At 45.7% G+C, this 22420-nt stretch overlaps 1 protein-coding gene across 3 annotated transcripts in view; it reads right to left on the reverse strand.

Moving 5' to 3' along the window:
• The window catches only part of NECTIN1 (nectin cell adhesion molecule 1), a 476368-nt gene that overhangs the window by 69866 nt on the left and 384082 nt on the right, over positions 1-22420 (reverse strand). For 2 of the 3 annotated variants that reach the window (XM_085645944.1, XM_085645946.1), the window contains exons 8-9: positions 8919-8969; positions 8347-8457 (exon numbers count right to left, since the gene is read on the reverse strand). In XM_085645944.1, the coding sequence (XP_085502070.1) occupies positions 8347-8457; positions 8919-8969 (162 nt within the window). The remainder of the gene's footprint in view (positions 1-8346; positions 8458-8918; positions 8970-22420) is intronic. The other variant, XM_085645945.1, reaches the window with a different exon arrangement.

Consider the following 22420-nt stretch of genomic DNA (forward strand, 5'->3'; position numbering starts at 1 on the left):
CCCCAATGCCCAGACCACTCGTAAAGAGGGTCTGTGTATTCAAACCTGCCATGTTCCAGCCGGATACAAAGCGGCTTCCATAATGTATTGACACAGCAATGCCATGTGTCGCAAATTTATTATTTATTATGATTATTCTTTTTATTATAATTATTGATCACTGGCAACTGTTATAAATGATGTCATTTTTATTACACAGTATTTATCATTTTTATCCTCCATGCTTCACAACAATATAAGAATGTCAATAAGAATATATTGCAAGATAGTTTTACAACTTCAGAACTATTCGAAAGGCTGTGATATAAGACCCTACTGTTATCAATAGCAACCGTCATTTTATATGCTTTGATGAATGCAACATGAGTCAGGACAGGTGGGACCCATAACCTGCAGGCTCCTCACATACATTAGCAAGTGCATTAATAAGCTGAGAAAGCTGACTGCCAATGACATATAATAATGTAGGGCCCTGATTGAGGCGGCGTTTGGAGGCATGGTACAGCACCAGTAGAGTGTTGCAGCTTGGGTTCAACACCTGGCACAAGACAACTCTGATTCCACCTATCATTTCACCCGCTTTCATCTGACCCTTGGAAGTCAATGCTTTTCCTGCAGTGCTTAAATTAGGCCGGTGGCTTCCGGTGCTCAGCACCAGCACTTAATTGGTTTCGATGCGCGGTGCTGGCACTTACTTGTCAACACTGCACTAAGGACAGTCTGCCACATGGTGGTGCTGCTCATCTAATTTAGAGATGAGCAGAACAACAGTTTAAGAATACAATGTGCATTTAAAATGACTAGTAACTGCCTGCCCAGCCATTCCTTTAGCTTTGGGGACAGGGTCGGACTGGGAACCGAAACCGGCCCTGGCAAACTGCTCTGCTGACCCCCCTAGGGGGCTGACTGGGTGCGGCCGAGCTGTTTACAAGGGCTGGTTCCAGACGATTTTGTTACTGGGGGCCGATATTCTCGGCCCCTGTTAACAAAAACGGAACCCCAGGGACCCAAAAGAGGCCCCTACCCTGGGGGCCCACCGGGGTAACGCCTGGTGCCCGCTACGGCCAGTCCAGCCCTGCTTGGGGACATGGAATAATCTGAACTGATGCACTTGCAGGCGAGAGAGATGCATAGTATTTGTTTTGGCAACGATGACAGGGGCGATGGGTGGTGCAAGCTGCAGTCGCCTCCTGGTTAAGGCCCTGGCACTTATTATTTTACAAATTAAGAACTGAAAATTTCTTGTTTGGCCAGTAACTGGCTTTAAATAGCTGGGACCAGAGACTATTGTGTCACACTGCTCCCTCTAGAGGTCAGGAGAGGCGGTTCAGCGGATGAGTTCTTTGCTGTGCACCCAGGAGACCCAACAGTCAATTCTGGCTACCTCTCTTGACCAATTTGTGCGTGAATCTGAGGACGTATTTTCACATCTGCAAGTGAAAGCATTCCCCACATCTGCCAACAAGTGAGTTGATTCAAAGTAGGTTGACCCTAAAAACGAAACATTGTTTAAAAAGATAAAATTGAATGAACTTTACTGGAAAAAAAACCTTGAAAGCTTCGCCATCTTAGAAATCTGCGCCTGAAGCCCCTGACAGCATTATATTTTCTCAAGTTCCATCATAGACCCTGGTTAATGTACTTTTTGCACTCAAAGCTATGCCCCCGAGGACCACATGTCAACATTGTTAGTTCTGGCTTGACATTGCAGTCCCATACTATACCTATTATTATCAATTGTTTGAAATATAGATAGAGCGCGCTTGGACGCCACCCAGATAGGTATATCTCTCAAACCTCATACTGCTGATTGCCTGGTGAAGCATTCTGCCTCCGAAGAGCATGAGGGACTATTTTACATTTCAAAAGTACACTGAATGCTCACACCTTAATTTTTTTGTTTCTTTTTTATAGCAGCAGGATTTTCTAAATGTTTTAGTCTGGGGTCAGATTTTACATACTGCAGTCCTCCAGTTACACTGATGAACAAGGGAAAACAGTCTATACAACCAGGTTTTTACCACTTTGTGACTTTACCGCGCATTTTTAAGCTGGTATGTTTTTACAACGTGTAAGTTTTTACAACGGATTCTTTTACCACGCATTTGAGGTACGTTAGGGGCCGTGGGGGTCTCCCCCCACAAATACATTGTTTTTAAATGAATAAACAATGTATGGTAATGGCATCTGTTGTAAAAACATACATGTTGTACAGAAATGCCTTTTAAAAAAAGGCGAGGTTAAGGCTTCTGATCTATTTCCCTGTGTTGTTCCGTTGTACAACCATAAACAAGCCTTGGCAAAGCCTATTGTTCTGGCTTCCACAAATGCCGACAAAGGCAGTGTTGGACAGGCCTGTCGGGCAGTCTTTCACTCTGGCACTGCCAGAGGGGCAAGCTTAAAAAATCTAATGTGTAGCCTGCTTTTAGGTCCTGTCATGCCCCACGAGACCCAAAAACAAAAATTGTCCCCACACTGCCCCTTTCAAGCCGGCCCATCTGGCAGTGCCAGAGTAAAAGACTGCCTGACAGGTCAATCCAACACTGGACACAGGCATGCACAATTGCTATTACCATACTTCTGTAGGCTCGAGGCAGAGCCTCCAAGAGATCATAAAAGAGGACACAAGACCAACGTTACTTTTAGACCTAGGGGCATATTTACAATAACTGGCGCATCCCTGCATATCAGCAGGGATGCGCCAGTTATTGTGCGCCACAGCTCCGCCACAATGGATGCGCCGCATTTACAATGCGGCGCACCATGGGGCAAAAATGGCACAGATGCGTGACGCATCTGTGCCGTAAAAGTGGCGCATTGCTGGAGTTGCGACGCAGCTCCAGCAATGCTCTGGGGGCCCCCATCTTGTTAATGCTGCGTCAATCCTTACGCCTGCTTCAGGCAGGCGCAGGGTTTTGACGCAGCATGGGTCTAAAAGTGACTGAGTGAAATCATGTAGATTTCACTCAGCCACTTTTAGGAGGCGTTTCTGCGCCGGAACGCCCCCCCCTGCACAGTAACGCCTACATGTGGCGCAGGGCTTTACAACGTGACGCATCTCCCAGATGCGTCACGTTGTAAGTACCCCACACCATGGCACAGGATTTGCGCTGCCGCTGCGTCACAAAAGTGACGCAACGGCGGCGTAAATGAGACGCAAGGGGCTTGTAAATCTGCCCCCTAGAACTTTGGCACCTAATAAGGCATCTGAAGTAACGTTAGAAAATGCCTCTAACCTAAAAGTCAGATGATACATTGGTTAGAACTTAAATGAAGAAAAACCTGTATGTTAACCTTCATCAATATTCACCTTGAATGCATGGATGGATTCTATGCAGTCACAGACTTCTGCTACTTTTTTTTTTCTATCTGTAGAATTTTTATTTTTGCAGAAGTGAACACTGCTCATTATTAGGTCTCGCTAAACACCGCCTTATCCCCATGTTACAAGAGCTCTTGTTTTTAAAGAATGTTAAAAAATGTGAGCATTCGTTGGCCGAACGCCCTGGATCTGATTGCGCTGATTGATCCTTCTCGCATTGATACTTCTTGCATTAATCCTGTTTGGCTTTACAGTAGCTGCTTTGGGTTCACACATGTTTATGCCTTGCATATTAAGATAGGTGTTATTCCTTAACTTACCCTTATTGTAGTATTTTGACGCACAAGCATTGCAACTGCTGGGGTCAACCATTTTGCCTGTTCCCATGCATTTAATGCTGATGATTGTCTCGCTCACTGATCAATATTGAGACAGAAACAGTGACACACCTTTTGCATCTCGCTCAACGAACCAATGAGCGCCAACGCATCAACTATTTGTTTTATTCTTAGTACATATTGACACTATATGTAGGAAGAGCAGGGTAGTAGTATCATAATATTGTCTACACTACTGGACATACATTTGAATATTCTTTTTGGATGAACCCTATATATTTTTATGTATTGGGAAGACCTACTGACTCTATGATTTAAAAAAAAACATGTATCATGATTGTTGTTTGTACGCCATTTTGAACAATCTACCAACAAACTATAAAACTAGCCATCGATGATCTACATTTAATATTTATACATTTTTGCATGTATATTCATAATTTTTTATTTCAATTCCCATGTATTTCTCAAGTAGGGTTGGATGTTACGTCATCCTCCTTTTGAATCCCATTTATTTTAAATAACTTTCTAGTTACCTCCAAACAAAAATCCTCTGACTGATCGCTGGCTACTTATGCTAACATGTATTTAACAGTTGCAAACAATCCTGAAGGTTTAGAAGTGATTTAAAATTAAACTTTTGCCATAGTCAGTAAAACCGAAAACAAAAGGAGAAATCTTGAACACTAAGGGTAGGAGGCAAGACGGTTTCAGGGGCTGTGAGACATTAGCAGGACGTTCAACCGGCAGTGGCTTCCAGAATGGCGGGCCCAGATCAGTGAAGGAGTTCCCAAGAGGTTGAGTTTCCCCACATTGTAGCCTCTCAAGCCTAGGGAGTGGACAGCTACTCATCTCTCACTCCCTATATGAGTTGCCCAGTATGTATAGCCGTTCCGAGAAAGAGCGGGCTTGATTACACTGCATTTATTGCCTGTTAAGTCTATTAAACTACATACTCAGTTGAACTTTTCAAGCATTTTATGAACACAAATGGTTGGAATACTTCTGAATCCTCAGGCCTGGTGGGTCTTATGTTTGTACCAAATTTCAACATTGTGGTGGGGAAAGCTCTAAGTCCTGCTCAGAGTCTATATAAACATCAAAGTAATTAATTTTTCCAAAGGATGCAGAATCATGTCGCTCCATTCAAAAGAGGATGTGGTCCATCGGCTTAAACTGCCGACTTTGGTGCAGGAAACCAGGGTTCGAGCCTCGAGGTCGCGTCCACATCCTTTGATTCTGGGCAAATCACTTAATCTCCCCGTGCCTGAATATATAATGTAAATACGGTGCTCATGTACAGCGCTCCAATACCTTCAGGTCAGTTCACGCTATATAAATATGCAAAAAAAAAAAAAATACAAGATCTTCACCAGGGGCACCCACCTATAAGACTGGTACACTCCATGGATAAACGTCTAAGGACCTTCTGCCACCCCGAGTCTACCCTCGACGGGAACTAATTTCCTGTGAGGTAAGATGTGATGCATTTTATGATACAGGGAATGTAACTGCTGTAGCAGCCACAGCTGCCGACTTTGGAACCGGGGAACCAGGTTTGAATGCCGGCCACAGCTGAACATCCTGTGATTCTGGACAATTCACTTAATCTCCCTGAGCCATTAATATGGTTCTATTAAAAACCACTCCAATGTCATCGGGTCAAATTTGCGCTATATATAACTAAAAAAAAAGGTGCCTTGGTGGAGGAAGCAGATTGAGGGCCTTATTGTGAGTTTGGCGGTCCCATGGACCGCCAACCCCACTGTGCTGTTGTGGTCCGGCCGCTCTATTACAAGCAGGGCGGTTGGACTTCCATTGAACTGCTGCTGCTGCCTGGAATCCGCGATCCCTGGCGGTCTTGCAGTAGACTGAGGCCCCTAATATGCTGGTGGTGCCGCTGCGGCACCACCAGACATATTAGAAGTTTCCTCACTGCCACAGTTGTCATGGCATTGAGCCCATCATGAAAAGTGTGGCAGTGATGAAACCTGATTGCCTCTGCACCAGGGATGCATGCAGGGGGCACATGGTGTGCCCCCCCCATGTGCATGCACCCCCAGTTCCGGCAGGGCATGGACTTGCCAGTCCGCGCCCTGCAGGATTGTGCAATGGCGTTCCCATTGCGGTGCCTTGCTAAGGCTCACGTATGAGCCTTATATGAGCCTTAGCACTGCACCGCTGCGGGCCTGCCTCTGCAGCACCGTCTGACCTGGATTACAGTCAGAATCCGGCAGGCGGACTCAATATGACTTTGGTGGTGGGGCAGCGAGGCACTTGCGTGGCGGCCCGCTGCCACACCGACAAAGTCATAATAAGGCCCTTAGCTACTTCAGACCGTTTTTAAATGTACATGTGCCACCTTGGTGGGCTGGAGGTGGCTTTTTTGACTGCAGACAGTATGTGTGCTTAGAATCCAATTTCTAAGGAAGATTATTTTTTTAGCTACCGTAAGGAGTACATTGTTAGGTATGCCTTCTATAGGTGGAGAAAGTGCTTTACTGTTTAAGAATAGTGGTGGCCTTAATGAGAGCCAAGAGGTTTAACTGCTACAGAAGATGTGTATGGTCCATTGCTCTCTCTATGGGGAAGAGAGGGTTCATCTACTGAAGAACTGAAGACGGTGTGTATAGTTAGACGAGCCTCTATGAGCAGGAGAGGTTTAGCTACTGGGCCCTCTAAGGTATGCAGGGCTGTCAGGACGGTAAGAAGAGATGGCATTATACAAAAGACCCCACACTTTCCAAACCATCACTCAATTTGCTTCAGCAAAAGTTATACATATTTAAACTTAAAATAAGCCTGCCATCTTTATTAATCAAGACATATTACATGTCTTTCCCACTAGAGGGCGTCCAACAGGTTTTCTTCTTTTTCTGGCGTTTATATATTTTGTTAATACTCATAAACAGGTGTTTCATGCACCTCGCAAAAACGGGAAAACAAACGTCCAGAGAGGGCCAAACATTGATTTTTTTCCCCAGGCCTTGCAACAATTGACAAACCTGATGGGAAGGTAGGGGTTAGCTACTGCAGGTGTATGATAGATATGCGTCAGTGGGATCAGGTGGTTACCTACTGCTGAAGGTGCAAATGGTTAGATGTGCCGTCTGTGGATTCAAGGGGCCACATACTGATTCTCACACATACCATGTGGCACTGTAGGAGACCACTCACCCTGAAATTCGGAAAGAACTAAAACCATGGCTCTTTTCATCCAAGTAACTGCAAGGTACGGCCCACAAAACAAAGTGAATTAATAACCATAAGCGTAACTGCACCTAGTCTCACACCTCTAAACAGCACTTCCATCCCTGAGGAAGACCTGTCTGGTTAAGCTGCGCCATAAGGTGAGTGAAGAACATTCTGACTGATTAAGGTGTATATGTCCTCGTGTGTCCTCTGTATGGGTTCCCTGCTTCAGAAGGCATGTATGTAAGCGTCATCTGCTGCCCCAGAGATGTGTCCGTGCGTCAGAAGGGGCGCCCTCGGTTGGGAGTCCATCACTGCAGGAGCGTGTGCGTCAGATCTGCCTCCTAGAGGTCAGGGGGTGCAGCTGCGGTGCCGGACGAGCTCCCTGCCGATTGGAGGTTCCAAAACAGCATGTGTATGTGCCAGGTGTGTGCCCCGTGAGACGTGGAATTCAGCCCTGAATCTGCAGGGGTGTATGCATCCAATGCATGCCTGGGAAGGGCAGTGGAACTACGCTTTAGGTTCATATGCGTAACATATCTACCCGCGGAGATGTTTAAGCTACGCTAAAGGTAAATTATTCATCACGTGTGTGCTCTGAGTTGAGGTTTGAGAGACATTGAAGTGTTTCCGCGTCAGGGTGCGTCTTAAGGCGGGGTTTCCGCTGTGCTAATGATGTATCTATCTATCTATCATTTCTGTGCCCCGAGGTGAGGTTACAGCTACTCTGAAATTGCATCTGCGTCACACGAGTGCGTTGAGGCGAGGCTCCAGCTATGCTGCAAGTGGAGTAATAAATAGTGTGTCCTTAGGCGGTGTTTCATGTGTGTTCAATGTGTATATGATTTAGATGTGTGACCCGAGGCAAGGTGTCCGCTATGCTGAAGGTACATGTGCCTCAAAAGTGCGCCTCGAGACCGAGCTTCAGGTCCAATTAAAGTGTATATGCGCCAGGGTGAGCTGAGGCGGGGTGTCTGTCCAAAGGGCTCAACGTGTATGGGCGACAGGTGCGTTTTACTGACGCGGGGTTCCCAAGACGGGGCTTCAGCAGCCATTTGAAGGTGTATATGTGTCGGAGGCCTGCCCTGAGCAGGGGACTCTGCTACGCTGGAGGTGTATATACGCCAGATGAGCGCTCTGAGGCGACATGTCTGCTACCCTGGCCTGAAGTTGTGCATGCGCCATATCCGTACAGTGAGGCTGGGTTTCAGGAGGGCTGATCGTGTTGATGCGTTAGGGCGTGCCACGAGTATGTGTCAAAGCTCTGCCCAGAGCTACGTTTATGTGAGTGACTCGCATTCTACAGGGGTATATGAGTCAAAGAAATGTCATGTGGGGTGGGGGGTGGGGGTAGGGGCGGCAGTGCTCAAATAGGCTAACATTATATATGTGTCAGTTGTGTGCCCTGAAGAAGTGGGTCCGTCTCAAGATGGAGTCATCTGATCCGTGCATGAGCCGTGAGTGGGTTCCTGCCGGGGCCTCTTTGAGCCTCACCTGTTTCTCGGAGTACTCCGGCGAGTCGTACGCGGACAGGTCGTAGTAGGGAGTCTGGAGAGGCAGCTTCTTCATGTCCTCTTCTTGCTTCATGTTCTCCAGGTGCACCACCTGCGGGGAGTACAAGGACACAGGGTGAACTGAGAGGCGCCGCAGTGGCAGGGACTCACCGGGAGGGGGAGGCAGAGCCCCCTCAGCAGGGAGGAAGAATGTCTGAGGAGTCAGAGACAGCAAACATTGGTGCATTTTAGCGACCATGCGGAGAGACTCGTTGGGAGGGGCGGGGGAGTGCTGCGAGACATCGCGTGAATGTGAAACAAGGGGGAGGGGAGTTAAGGTAGATGGGTAGAGATGGTAAAATGGAGATAGATGAAGGGAGTGTGGACAAAGCAGAAGCAAAGAACTGTGCCTATCACATCCACAGCACTTGTCAACAACACTTCTATAGATGAATAGAACAGATTAACAAAACAGGCACTTCTCAGCTGTTCCTCCTGCATGTCAATAACACGGCACAAGCATCTATCTAAAATCTACTGTACTCTTATCGCAAAGGTATAAACAGATCTTACATTGCTGCTGTATTCCGAATGGTACATGTTTGACACTTCTCTTCTGCAGTGCTAAAACGTGAATTAGATATTAAAACATTTTGCATGTATCTACAAAACTATATCTGTTACTAAGTTTTTCAGGCGTCTAAACCAGAACTGGTGCAGTTTTGCAGACTTTACAAACGAAGTACTTTACAAAGGATTTGGCAAATCATTACTGCGTGGAAGACGACTCTGAAAATCTATTTTTGCAAAATAACCCTCCTACTACAAATTCATTTTTAATATTGTTTTGATGCAAAGCATAATTTTCTAGGTTTTTTTTTTTGCAATTTAAAATTTACAACTTAATGCGGTTGAGAAGATAATGAAGAAATGTTCGAAATTTGAGAAAGAAGAGCTTTTTTTGCAGTTCAAGGCTACTCACCTTGGCCAGGTAGCCCTAGCAGGTAAAACATCTGTAGGTTTAGCACATATAAATCTCGTCAGAGATGTGCAAACTGCAATGGATGACATTACATTACAGTCCTTATGCCTGATGGGAGAGCAAAGCTTCCAGTGTGTATCGAGATCCTGGCCGCCTTCTACAGAGTGCTGTGTGGTGCAAGGTGTTAATTACAGATTGACCTATTTAGGAGTGGGGACCGAGGTGCATGAAGTTTGGAAGCAGGCCATCAACATGGTACAGCTTCATCACAGCGCCAATACATAAGGTGTTAGTGCAATACTGTAAGGAGATATATATATATCATTTCACTGAAGAAAACAAAGGTTAAAGTATTGATATGTCAAGTAAATAAAACTTGTGCCATAAGGTAGATCCCCCACAAGCACATCTTTCTCATCTCTCATTTAATTTCAAATGCTGCGGTCTTAATATCAATGATGTCTTAGAAGATGTCACAAGTGATGTAATATGTTGGATAATTAATTGTTGCTAGAACTAGCATCTGTTGGTGTGGTTTCCCTTGTCTTTTTGACTCTGACCTCCTGTTTTAATTGTGGGCTGTATTTCGTTTTTGCTGGTTTTAGGACTCTGGGCACTTTGCCACTGCTGACCTTTGCTCAAGTGCAAGTGCTCCCTGTCTAAATTGTATTGGTGATTGGTTTATCCATGATTGGCATATTTGACTTACTAGTAAGTCCCTAATAAACTGCACCAGGTGTGCCCAGGGACTTATTAATCAAATGCTACTAGTAAGCCTGCAGCACTGATTGTGCCTGCACTGAAGCGTGGTTCTTCCTGACGCATAACCATAGCCTTTATCGCAGACCCCAGCTTGCTGTCGTAATGTGTCAGAAGACTCACTGCTGCGTGAGTCTCGAGCACCGCCAGGGCCGGACTGGGAACCAAAACCGGCCCTGGCAAAGTGCTCGACCGCCCCCCCCCCCCCGCTTGGGGGGGGGGGGCGCCAAGCTCTTTGCCAGGGCCGATTTTCGGCCGATTTTGTTACATGGCCGATTTTGCAGCTATGCTGCAAAAATGGCCCTGTAACAAAAACGGCCCCCAGGGGCCCAAAACCGGCCCCCACCCGTGCGGCGCACCGGGGGATTGCCCGGTGCCCGCTACGGCCAGTCCGGCCCTGAGCATCGCATTCCCGACGTCTATGACACCCTCTCTGACTCAGATGCATCACCTGCTTTGCCCTGTGGAATTGACGCAGCATCTGCCTCGCTGCTGTTGAATCGATTCAGCAAGTTTGGATTTTTGATGCATCGTCCCGGGGTGCTGATTCTTCTTCAACACTGCACGCAGTAAGGAACCGAGGCCACAAGTCCGGAAACCAATGCATCACCTCCCCTGTCAGTAAGAAACAGACACATCACCTTCCCTGTCAGTAGGGAACCGACGCATCACCTACCCTGCTTAGAAGAAAGGAAACAACGCCTCACCTCCCCTGCATAGTAAGGAACCAACACATCATTTGTTCTTCTGGCACCTCGCCTCCCCTGCATCTTGTCTCATACTTGATTTTTGACGCACCTAAGGCACTTTGTCTTAAACAAACTCATCCATTGATTTCTATGGACTAAGCTTTCTTAATCAGTTAAAAGTGATATTTTGACTTGTTTATGTTGGATTTTTGTCATTTTGGTGTTGTTTTATTCAGATAAATATTTGCTATTTTTTAACCCCTTCAGCGTGGCGCGGATTACCGCGCCGTGCTGAAGGTTCCGTGCGCAGGCGGGGCCGTGACGGAGCGGTTCCGTCATGCGCACAGCGCAACCGACGCGCATGACGGAACCGCTCTGTCACTCGCATCGCAGGGGTTAATGGGTGTGGAACCCTTTTGTAGTGTTTTCCCTGTGTTACTGTGCATACAAATACTTTACACATTGTCTGTGAGATAAGCCTGACTGCTCACGCCAAGCTACTAAGGGGGTGTGCAGGGGTTATCTTAGCTGGGTGATTCCCTTACCCTGACTTGAGTGAGAGTCCCTTCCCTCTGTCTTATTTTTACATTTTTATTAGGACTCGGGACTCAGTCCCAAGTACTAAAATGGCTGCCACCACTTCCTGGTTGATGTGGGGCTAGCCAATCAGATCTCAGCTTGAGATCTGTTGGATCACGAATCCTACGCAGCATGATATATACACATTTTTAAACTGTAATTTCTCAAATAAGTAACAGATTTACACCAAAACACGAACAGCTTTGTTTCTAGACCAATATCTAGCTTACTGCCAAATTTGGTGTAAATCCGTTCAGTGGTTTGTGCTGTTGGTATGTCAAAAGGTTCTAATGAAAAAAGGATTGGGAAAAATGCATTTTGGGACCCCCCCACTTTCTCTCAAACCCTGCCTGATGGATCACTCCAAAAAGCTCCATGCGCAAACTCGGCAAAAAGTAGCAGTTTTTTGGGAAGTGATGTGGAGATTTGTCAAATGGTGTGAATGTTGTTAGCAACACAAAGGGACATTTCCTATGGACCACAATCCTAACTATAACTACCAAATTGCAACTGATTTTTTGGGTTTGCCTATAACTTTGGTGCCGTTTGACAAATCTTGATGAAACTTTACATAAAAAGCCACCTCAGATCCTTACTGGAAAGTTTCGAGGTGATCCGTCAAGAGTGGGCCGAGAAAAAGGACAGGGTGCCAAAAAGGTGTCTTCCCCATGCAATTTCCCATAGGAAAATTCAACACGGCCAAAATGGCAGAGCAGAATTACACCAAATTTGGCAGAAAGCTAGCGCTATACCCAAAAAGCATGCTTTTGGTAACTTACTGCAAATCTAATCAGTAGTTTAAAAAAATTAAGATTTAAAAAAATCTAGGTATATTTAGGGCCGCAGGGAATCTGCTGAATCCAACAGATTAAAATAGAAGATCTGATTGGATGCCATAACATCAACAAAGATGTTGTGGCAGCCATTTTAGGACTTAGGGACTCAGTATTAATACCCTGACCCCTCTGGCTTTTAGACTGGTCACTCTGACACTCACCGCCCCCTGCCCGGGAGGGAGGGTTGAGGGGGGAGCAATTGTTAAATAAAAGCCCCTTGCTGTATACCCAGGACCTGGGGGGTTGGCGCAATGTTGGATTTATGGGCTGGGTTTGTACAGCTCCCCCTTGCTGAGCCATTTCAAGGCCCTGGAGACCCATGTACTGGGACTTCAATGGGGAGGGGAACCGTGCTTGCCCTCTCTGAGCCTTCTGAAGGCCCACAGACCCATGTCCTGGGGACAATGTCAATGTAATTGGGGAGGGTTGGTATGTGATACCTCTCCCTAAGCCTTCTGTGGTCCCGGGACCCCATCCTCCCGGGTTGATATTTTTTTATGGGAAGGAGGGTGTATGCCCCCCCTCGGCCAACTCTTTTGAAGGACCTGGAAACAACATCCCATAGGGCTGATTACATTTTTGGGGGGGAGGTGGTATGAGGTCCCCCTCCCTGAGACAAATTATAGCCCCAGTGACCTCATTCCCCCAGGGATGATTTCAGTTGTTTGGGGAGATGGGCATTGGGCAACCTCCCTGAGTCATAGTACGACCCCGTGGCTCTAACTATGTCTCCGACCTCCAGCGGGGACATAAATGCTCCTGCCAGGAGGGAGCAAATATTCCTTTTTGTTCCCTACCCGTAAACGGGGACAGGGAATAATAATTTCTCCTCTTGTGGAAGCAGAGAAAAAATCTGCTCCCACAGGGTGGGAGCATAGTTGTTGCAAGCTCCCACCAGCACAAAGGGTGGGTGTTGGCTGGGGAGCTGGGGAGCTGGCAGGTGTCTTGCGGATCCTGGATTTCTGAGAGTTGGGTGCCCGGGTGGGATGGGGCACCTACAAAAAATAGTGTGCAACTTCGCTGGCACCACGCAATTGATATATATCCTTTCTAGGTGGCCCCACCGGTTTTATCAGAAGCCCATTGTGTGTCCCCCTCTAAAATTCACTTCCACCGACTCCACTGGTCTGTTTGGGGGCTTCAAAAATCCTTAAGATGACTCTGGGCAAAGAGAGATAGTCAGAGGTAGAGGTACTTGGTTGGGGCCCTGGGCAATTGCCCAGGATTCCTGATCAGAAATGGTGTTTGGGGGTGGGAGGAGGGTTTGGAATCAAGGACCTTCTCCAACTGGGGATGGGCAATTACTTCAGGGGACATGGTGAAGGGAAGGGACAGAGGATGAGATGGTGTTCAGATTATGATGGGGGCCTGACATTCGCTGAGCTCACCAGCAATCCACCTACCACCACCTGCATCCCCTCACTGCAACAGGAATGGTATCCCTACTATTGCAAAGCACTCCCAAAGATACTTTTAAAAAACTTTAAAAAGCATAACACATTGCAACATTTAAAAAAAAATTGGAAAGTTGCCAGTTGTTTGACTTTGGAGATTTCCACGGTGGCAGTTCCTCCGCTAAGGAGGTGGCGCATCGCCCCACTGCTATTAAGCAGTGACGTTAAGGACAAATAAAATGATAATAACTTGCGCTATTATCATTTTATTTTGTCCTGATGTCCAGCAGCTTTGTGGGTTGGGACTGCTCTCCCGACAGGAGCAGGGGGAGTGATGAGCACACTGTAAGTGCATCTCGGGTCAGCCAAACATTCGTGCGCTCTTTGCATGTCTCCACGCAGGCTGCATTACAGCCTGTATGGAGAACATGCTCAGGCTCCCAGTCGGTGTCTAAGCGCCGAACCACTGCACTCAGACCAATCACAACGCTACATTGCAGCGTGCTGATTGCCTGATTGGGAGCCTGGGTGTGCTTCCTCATTAGGCAACAGAGAGGGACTACGGAGAGATGCGGCGATAAAGCGGCAAGAAGGTAAGTTATTTTCTTTTTCTTTTTTTACTCCCGCTTCCCCTGTGTCGCCCCCCACCCCTGATCCTTGCCGACCCTCACTGGATTTCCACATAAGTAGTCAGAAGCGGGCGCACTCTTATGTGAAATAGTGCTGCTCCTTCATATGCAGTTTCAAGCCCTTGGCTTGTTCCTTAGCAGAGTTGTTGTGAACGGCTCACAAGGAGTGCACCCAGTAAAATAGGCAATTTTCACAAGCATCAATGCATTCCATGAATTCAGCCCTACACAAGCGCCAACATTTTTCAACCTGCACAAGCATTTTATTTATGCAGGATGTAAAAAGAATTTGTGGAGAGAAATCTCTATTTTTGTAGACACACTGAATCAGGCTTAAGCAGATAAACTGCTTATTGGCGTGTTGAGTTACAATAGCCATGCTCCTTCCTTCCTCTTACATTGTTTAAAATATATTTTTTAATCTGCATCTTTATATGCAGACTAAAAACTAAAAAACTAAAAAATGTGTATCAGCTATACGTGTGTATTAAAATACGTACGGGCTTTATGCCTAGCAGATGTTCTCAGTATGTGGCTTTCTTTAGACTGATCCATATAATTATGTTTTAGGTTGTAAACAACTGCTTTAAGAGACCAATTTTCTCGGCGGTATGTGCATTTCCAGTGACAGGTCAGATACGGCCCTGGGGCCGTGATAGTTACAATAATAATAATAATAGCAATCAGGAAGGAGATGACAGTAATAATGTTAGTAATATGGAGATTTTAAAGGTATTTCTCACAGAGAGATGATGAACCCCGTATTATGTCTAAAATATATGTCACTGGCACAGATTTTCCATTACACAGTGGTTGTCTGTGTGTGTGGAGGTTGGGCTATGTATGTTATTTGCATATTGACAATGCTTATATATTGGTTTTCAGCAAGTCGAATGGTAATCCTTAGAACCTCATCAAAGGTTCTAGATTCAGAACTGTACAAGGATCAAAATGAAATATCATTGACAGCAGTTGTACTGTGTGCAAATTTGCAGAGGCCTCAAATTTGGAATTTCATATTTTTTTTTAGCAAAAATGGCTTCCGGGCTTCACAAAATTCAAAACTTATAAGTCTTTACTTTAAAAAAGGAGGCAGTTTCAGCAGGTCTTGGCAGCAGTGGAAAGCAGTTCCCACTGCTGCAATGACCGGCTAGTAGACTCCTAAGATTGAAAGTTGTCTCCTGTGTCATGTTCTTGATCCTTCAACCTGTGGGTAGAGAATCACCCCCATCAACTGCTCAACTTACGCCCTTTTCCTCCCTGTCTGCGTTCCGCTCTCCACACCCTTTGGGGAGAGAGGTTGCATAGGCTTGCCTCGGCATTTCCTGGCGCAGTACACATCATGAGCAAAGAAATAATAATAAAATCATTTATAAAGCGCCTGGTTACACCAACTAGTGTGTGCCCGCGCTAGGACCTGCTATATAAAAGGCTGACCTTAGACAAAAAAACAGACCTCCTTTGGATCTATACACTTCACTAGCCAATAATCCACACAGACCTCACAATAACAGGATGAGAATGGACATCAAGAGTATACTCAAAGAAACAATGTAAAAAAAAAATGTTTTTACATATTTATTCAGAGTTCATAAATAATCACATATATCACAAAGTATAAAATAATTTTTTGCACAGATGTTTGATAGAAATCCTGACAATATCTAAACACAAAAAATATGTAATATTAATAAAAAAAAAAAAATCCTTTTAAGCCCTAATGACAAATAAAATCACAAAATACATCAATGATCATATAACACAATGCATTTACAAATTGGGAAAGAAAAAAAAGGCATATAAAAGGCTGAGACAGGGCATACCCGTAAAGCTGGGGCAGATACAGGCAAACTAAACTCACAACTGGAAAAGCCACGTTTTCAAGCCTTTCCGGAAAACATTTTCCGAAGGTTCAGCGCGAAGAAGAGGAGGTAATGTATTCTACTTTTGTGCTGCCAGGTAGCCAAATGAGCAAGCACCCATTCTTGCTCGTTGGATTTTAGGGACCTTGAGCAGGTGAGCCCCTGTTGATCTCAGGTGACGTGTCACATTATAGGGTGTAAGAAGATCATGAAGGTAACTAGGTCCCTTGCCCTACAGACTCCAGTGACAAATGCGCAAGGCTTTAAAGAGCATTCCTTTGTTAACAGGCAGCCAGTGCAGGAGTTCAAGAGCAGGAAGCTCTCTCTGGTAGATTGAGAACTAGATGGGCTGCTGCATTCTGAATGCGTTGCAGCCTATGGAGACTTTTTGTTGTTGCTCCAGTGTGGAGACTGGTTCAGTGGATCTTGCTGCTCATCACTTGAAGTTGTATCCATTTGGGAAACTGGATCACTGAATAAACCAGTTTTCTGAGCAACACTAAAGCCTAGATTTGAGTGATTTTGCGTCAGGGTTGCGTCACTTTTATATCTCAGCACTGGCACAAAATCATTTTTGGTATTTACTAAGTGATGCAGATCCACTTTGTGTGCCTTTGCGTGGTTTACCACATACAAATTAACGTGACTTGGCCCATAGCGCTGCCTTGCATTACTTTGTTCAGGTAGAGGCCGGATGGAAAGGGCACGGGTGTTCCCATGCATCCACCAATGTATTTTGAAAGAAACCCAGATTACAAAGACCCTGAACAACTCCACTTGTACCAATATGGTGTTCTTACCCTTTTGTGCAGGGTGTCCGGTAACCTCAAGTAGATATGGCACTTTTCCGCTCTTTCCCATTCACACAACGCAGCACAGCAGCTTTGAATAAATATACCTCCTTTGTCTTTTGTCCGCCCACCATCTTTTGCTGAAACATGCCTATTTTTTTCATCAGCACAGACACAATTGCTTTTATTCTTTGGCAGCAGCATAGATTAGAAGACACTTTATCATACCGACCGCAAAATCTGCTGATGGCCTTTAAAAAGACACAGATTTCCTCCTGGGAGTTGGGAAAGTCTTGAGACATGATGTTAGTAGGCAATTTTTAGGGAGCCGGCCCTGCACTTGGGCTTCGAAGGGAAATTTCTCCACACATTTTAGCAAAAGAAACTGATTGTTGTTCTATTTTTTTCAGAATATTGTGTCCCTAAAATTATTCCTAAAAAAGATTGCCCTTTAGCATCAACATTGGAAACTGCATACATTATGGGATGATATTTTTTTAAAGTGCTATTCAGGATACAATATTTATGCCAGGCAACATTTATGTGTATGATATTCTGACATAAATCCGTCAGAATTTTACACTGCCCTCTTCCTACAATGTCTGCAGCTGGTACTTCCTGTCTGTGTATACCAATAACACTCCTCTGTGGCCCTTAACCTTCCCACACCTTTTCATTGATCCATCTTTGGAATATCCAATGACTGAAGGGTAAATCCCGAAACAATGGAACATGTTGCAACCTTTACAGCAAATTAGAAATGCATTCTGCTGAGTACATTAAACACAAATACAAAATCAATAACTTTAACTCTCAGCCCCCCTTGAATGCATCGACTGCTCCACTTCATTCTCAAACCCCCACATAAACTTAACAAATACCTCATGTAATATCGTAGCAAAGTGTAATAGAACAGAATAGAGTTAATAAAAAAAATGTCTTTGTCTTTCAGACATCACCAAGGAATATCCTATGTGATGAGCCAACACGATTTAAACAAGCTGTTCACCTCCCTGGTTTGCTTCCAGAGTAAAAAACAGAAATTGCTGTCAAGAATATATTTATATTTTGGGTAACACTTTCTGTTCAAAATATGATGTGTGACTGAAATTAGAAGTCGACTTTAAGCCAGAATCTCTAATAAGGCGCGGAATCCAAAAAGAGCCTTGTTACTTACACTCCGATGCGCATGCGTAGGAGGCGGGCTTTAAATGCAGCCTTTATCTACAGCAGATGTTTTATTATGATGCCTGAAATGTTATCCGAGCAATATTTTTAACCCTTCTAACAGATGCCAAATAAGACCAGCTGTAGCGTAGCAACTACTCAGCGAGTTCATCAACAGTGCCATATATCAGAAAAACGCACGCCAAAGGGACGCAAAGAAGCATTAGACATTGGAAGATGGCAGAGGGGGCTAAGCGTTATGGGCATTCTTGGACAATTAAAAAATGAACAGCAACACATTCGGCTGTCATTGATTTTTGAAAACCGCCTGGTTAAAATGAGTCTCATTATTACTGGTAATTTGTTTTGAAATTGTTAATCTTTTTTTCGCACTAGCTTCTGCAAAATCATTAATTCAACCTCCATTGTAGAGAAGTGGTTTGACCGGCTGCAAGAACGTCAGACCCCTCCTTGAAGGTGTTCTGAAATCTAAATGCTTTTAATTCGGTTATTGATCCTGTCATCCAGCCGACTCTCCATGTGGATGAGAGTTAAAAATTTGCAAACATTCGTGACAAGAATTTTCAATTCTATTAAGGACAAGGAGGCGAGGATTATGCTTTCTCATTTCTTTATTAGAAATGCCCAGCAGCCAATCAGAACAGTTTATAAAACGAAAAAACTTCAGTACCCATGAGTACCCGGGTACCACGTGACAACCATAGAGTCTCTCCTATATAAGGCACAACAGTAGACAGTACGTCCTCTTTCTTTGGTGAGGAGCAGTTCAAATGAAAACATGAAATCCAATGGAAAAAGAAGCAAGCCAGGAACCAAGTCAATCAGCCACAGACGGTGATCATCCTGACGTTAGAAACACCGCAAACGCCGAACAGAGGCAGGCAGCAGATGATCCAAGCGGAGTAAACAGGATAAACAGTAGAAATCACTATTTCGGGTCAGAACCTGAAAAGAAAAGTATAGCCGTAATACTCATCCAATAAAGAGAGTGAAGGCAATAAAAGGGAAGGGTAAACATGGAGAAATACAATGCATTGTCATAAATCAAATGCCACTGTGACAATGATAAACATGATACTCAGACATGAATTTGGGTGGGATAATCCTCGCCTCCTTGTCCTTAATAGAATTGAAAATTCTTGTCACGAATGTTTGCAAATTTTTAATTCTATGTCAGGACAGGAGGCTCCGATTATGCTTGTTCAAAGCTGATCCACCACAACAGAAGCAATATGTTCAATAGGCTTGTAATAAAACGTTTTGAACATAGAATCAGAAGACCAATCTGCGGTTTTCATGATGTCCAGTAATGAAACACCCATCGAGAACGCTTTAGAGGCCATGGCCCCGCGAGCCGAGTGAGCACCAAAAATGGAAACATCAATTCCAGCCTCAGATAAGAGCCATCTAACCCAGCGAGCTAATGTAGCAGGAGTAACAGGTCGAAAAGGTTTTTGCAAGGCAATAAGTAGTTGACCCTGTGTATCAGAACGTAAAGGTGCAGTACATACCTCGTAATCCTTGACACATTGAACAACGCAAAGGTTGGGATGATGAGGAAAGGATGGATAAATAACCGAAGAGGTAGCAGTCTTGGTGCGTTTAGAGATTAGAAAAGTGACACCCTCAGGAGTAAATCTTCGACCTGCCAAGTCTAACGCCCGCACGTCAGACACTCGTTTACAAGAAACGAGACATAACAGCATAGTCAATTTAGCAGAGAGCTGTTTACGAGAAAGTAATGAATTAGGAGGCCAAGCCTCCAAAAATCTCAAAACAATGGAGACATCCCAAAGCGAGACATATTTAGGACACGGAGGGTTCGCAAGACGAATGCCCTTAAGCAACTTGGAAATTAAAGGATGTTCACCCGCCGGTTTGCCATTAATGGGAACATGGGCGGCAGAGATGGCGGAACGGAAGTTGTTGACCGTACGATAGGCCAGACCAGAGGAAGCGAGAGAAGCTAGAAAATTAATAATCAGAGCCACATCCGCTGAAGCGGGATCAACTTCCCGCTGAACACACCAGTCACACCAACGCTTCCATGAGGCTCTATATCTTTTGTGAGTACTGGGAGACCAGGCGTCACTGATGAATTTGGAAGCGTCGCATGAAAGGCCTGGGAGCGACCAGCGATCCCCGAAATTCGGCACGCCAACAGAAGGAGATTGCCGGATAGAACCAGGGGATGCGGATCGCCCAGGGGATCCAGCAACAGATTCCACTTCTGGGGAAGAAGGAACGGAACCGCACAACACATCTCCAGAAGGTCCGGGAACCATGGTTGAGCTCTCCACAGCGGAACAATGAGAATCAGCTCCGTTTGAAAACGTTTCGAGTAGGCCAGAACCCTGGGAATCAACATGAACGGGGGAAAGGCGTAGCACAGAGTGGACGGCCAAATCTGAAGAAATGCATCTGTGGCCAGGGCTTTCGGGTCCGGCCTCCAGCTGAAGAATAGAGGGAGTTGAGTATTCAGGCGAGATGCAAACAGATCTAGGTGACAATGACCCCAAGTCCGACGGAGAATGCGAAAAATGCGCGGGTGAAGGCGCCAATCGCTGAAGTCGCGAAGATGGCGAGAGTTCCAGTCCGCAATCTGATTGCGGCAACCGGGAAGATATTCGGCAATAACTGTGATCTTTTGTTGAAGACAGAAGTGCCAAAAATCCTTGGCGATCTCCGCCAAAATCTTGGATCGTGTTCCCCCCAACTTGTTGACATATCGGACCGCTGAAACGTTGTCCATGCGGAGAAGAATACAACAATTGGTCTGATGAGGGGAGAAACACCGAATCGCAAAAGACCCCGCTAGAAGTTCTAGGCAATTGATGTGAAGAGACAGTTCCTGGGGAGACCAGCGACCCCCGGTGGAGATTGGTCCGCACCTGGCTCCCCAACCCCAAAGGCTGGCATCCGATTCTATCACCAGATCCGGAGCGGAGCCGAACAGGGCTCGTCCATTCCAGGCCTCCATGTGGTCCAACCACCATTGCATCTCGCTCTTCGCATCCTCGGAAAGAGGAATCAGATCTGAGTAGCGTAAACCTTTTTGGAGGTGACGAATCTTCAATCTCTGAAGTGCTCTGTAATGCAGGGGGCCTGGGAATATCGCCTGAATGGAGGACGCCAGGAGACCTACTACCCGAGCTAACGACCTCAAGGACACAATCTGTCTGGAAAGAACAGACCTCAATTCTCTCTTGATGTACCGAATCTTTTGGTGTGGTAATAAGAGCTGACAGGATAGGGAGTTCACTTGAAAACCCAGAAATTCGATTACTTGAGTAGGCTTCAAGATAGACTTTTGCGGATTGACTAGGAAACCCAGGGATTGTAGAAGGTCGATAGACCATTCCAGATGGGTTAATACTGTGAGGGGTTTGTCCGCCATGAGAAGAATGTCGTCGAGATAGATTATCAGGCGGACACCCCGAGCACGCAGACATTCCACTACCGGCCTCAGAAGTTTCGTGAAGCACCAGGGTGCTGACGAGAGGCCGAATGGGAGAACTGTGTATTCGTACCATATTCCTTGCCAACTGAATTGAAGAAAACGACGATGAGGCTCGTAAATGGGAATGGAAAGATAGGCATCCTTGAGGTCGAGCCGAACCATCCAGTCCCCTTCGCGCAGAAGATCGCGCAAAAGATGGATCCCTTCCATCTTGAAGTGTCTGTAGACTACACCTCCGTTGAAATCCTTCAAGTTGAGGACCAGACGATTGCCACCCCCTTTTTTCTGAACCAGAAAAACATTGCTGATAAACCCGTGAGGGTGGGGGACAGTTGACCTGATTGCCCCTTTGGCGAGAAGGGAGTCTATCTCTGCCGAAATAAACTTTTGATCCTGAAGAGAAAAATGGAGAGGAGGAGGGGGGAGGGATTGATGTTGGGCCTGATAGAATTCTATTTTGAAACCCTGAACAGTTTGCAGAACCCAAGCATCGTTGGAGATTTGACGCCAGTTCTGGAGAAAAGAACGTATTCTGCCCCCCAGAACCACCTCGGAAAAACAAATCAAACTCACCTGAGGTATTAGAGTCCTGGTAAGCACCTTGGTTGCCACCGGAACGGCCTTTCCGGAATTGTCCTCTTCCTTTTCGGGAAGGATAGAAGTTTGAGCGGGTGTTGTACCCGGAGTCCTGACCCCCGCCTCTCTGGGACTGATAACCTCTCTGGGAGGAGTTATTGGAGCCACGGCCGAACGAGCGTCCCCTATGTCGTCCGGCCCTGGCAAAAACCGGACGAAGTGCACGCTTGATAGAAGCTTGCGCCTTGTCCAAACCACTGAAGGTTGCTACAAATTTAGTAAGTTCCTTAAGGAACGGTTGGCCAAATAAAAGACCCTGTGCCACCGGGC

This window comes from Triturus cristatus, chromosome 3_1 (assembly GCF_964204655.1).
Source record: "Triturus cristatus chromosome 3_1, aTriCri1.1, whole genome shotgun sequence".
Classification (NCBI taxonomy): Eukaryota; Metazoa; Chordata; class Amphibia; order Caudata; family Salamandridae; genus Triturus; species Triturus cristatus.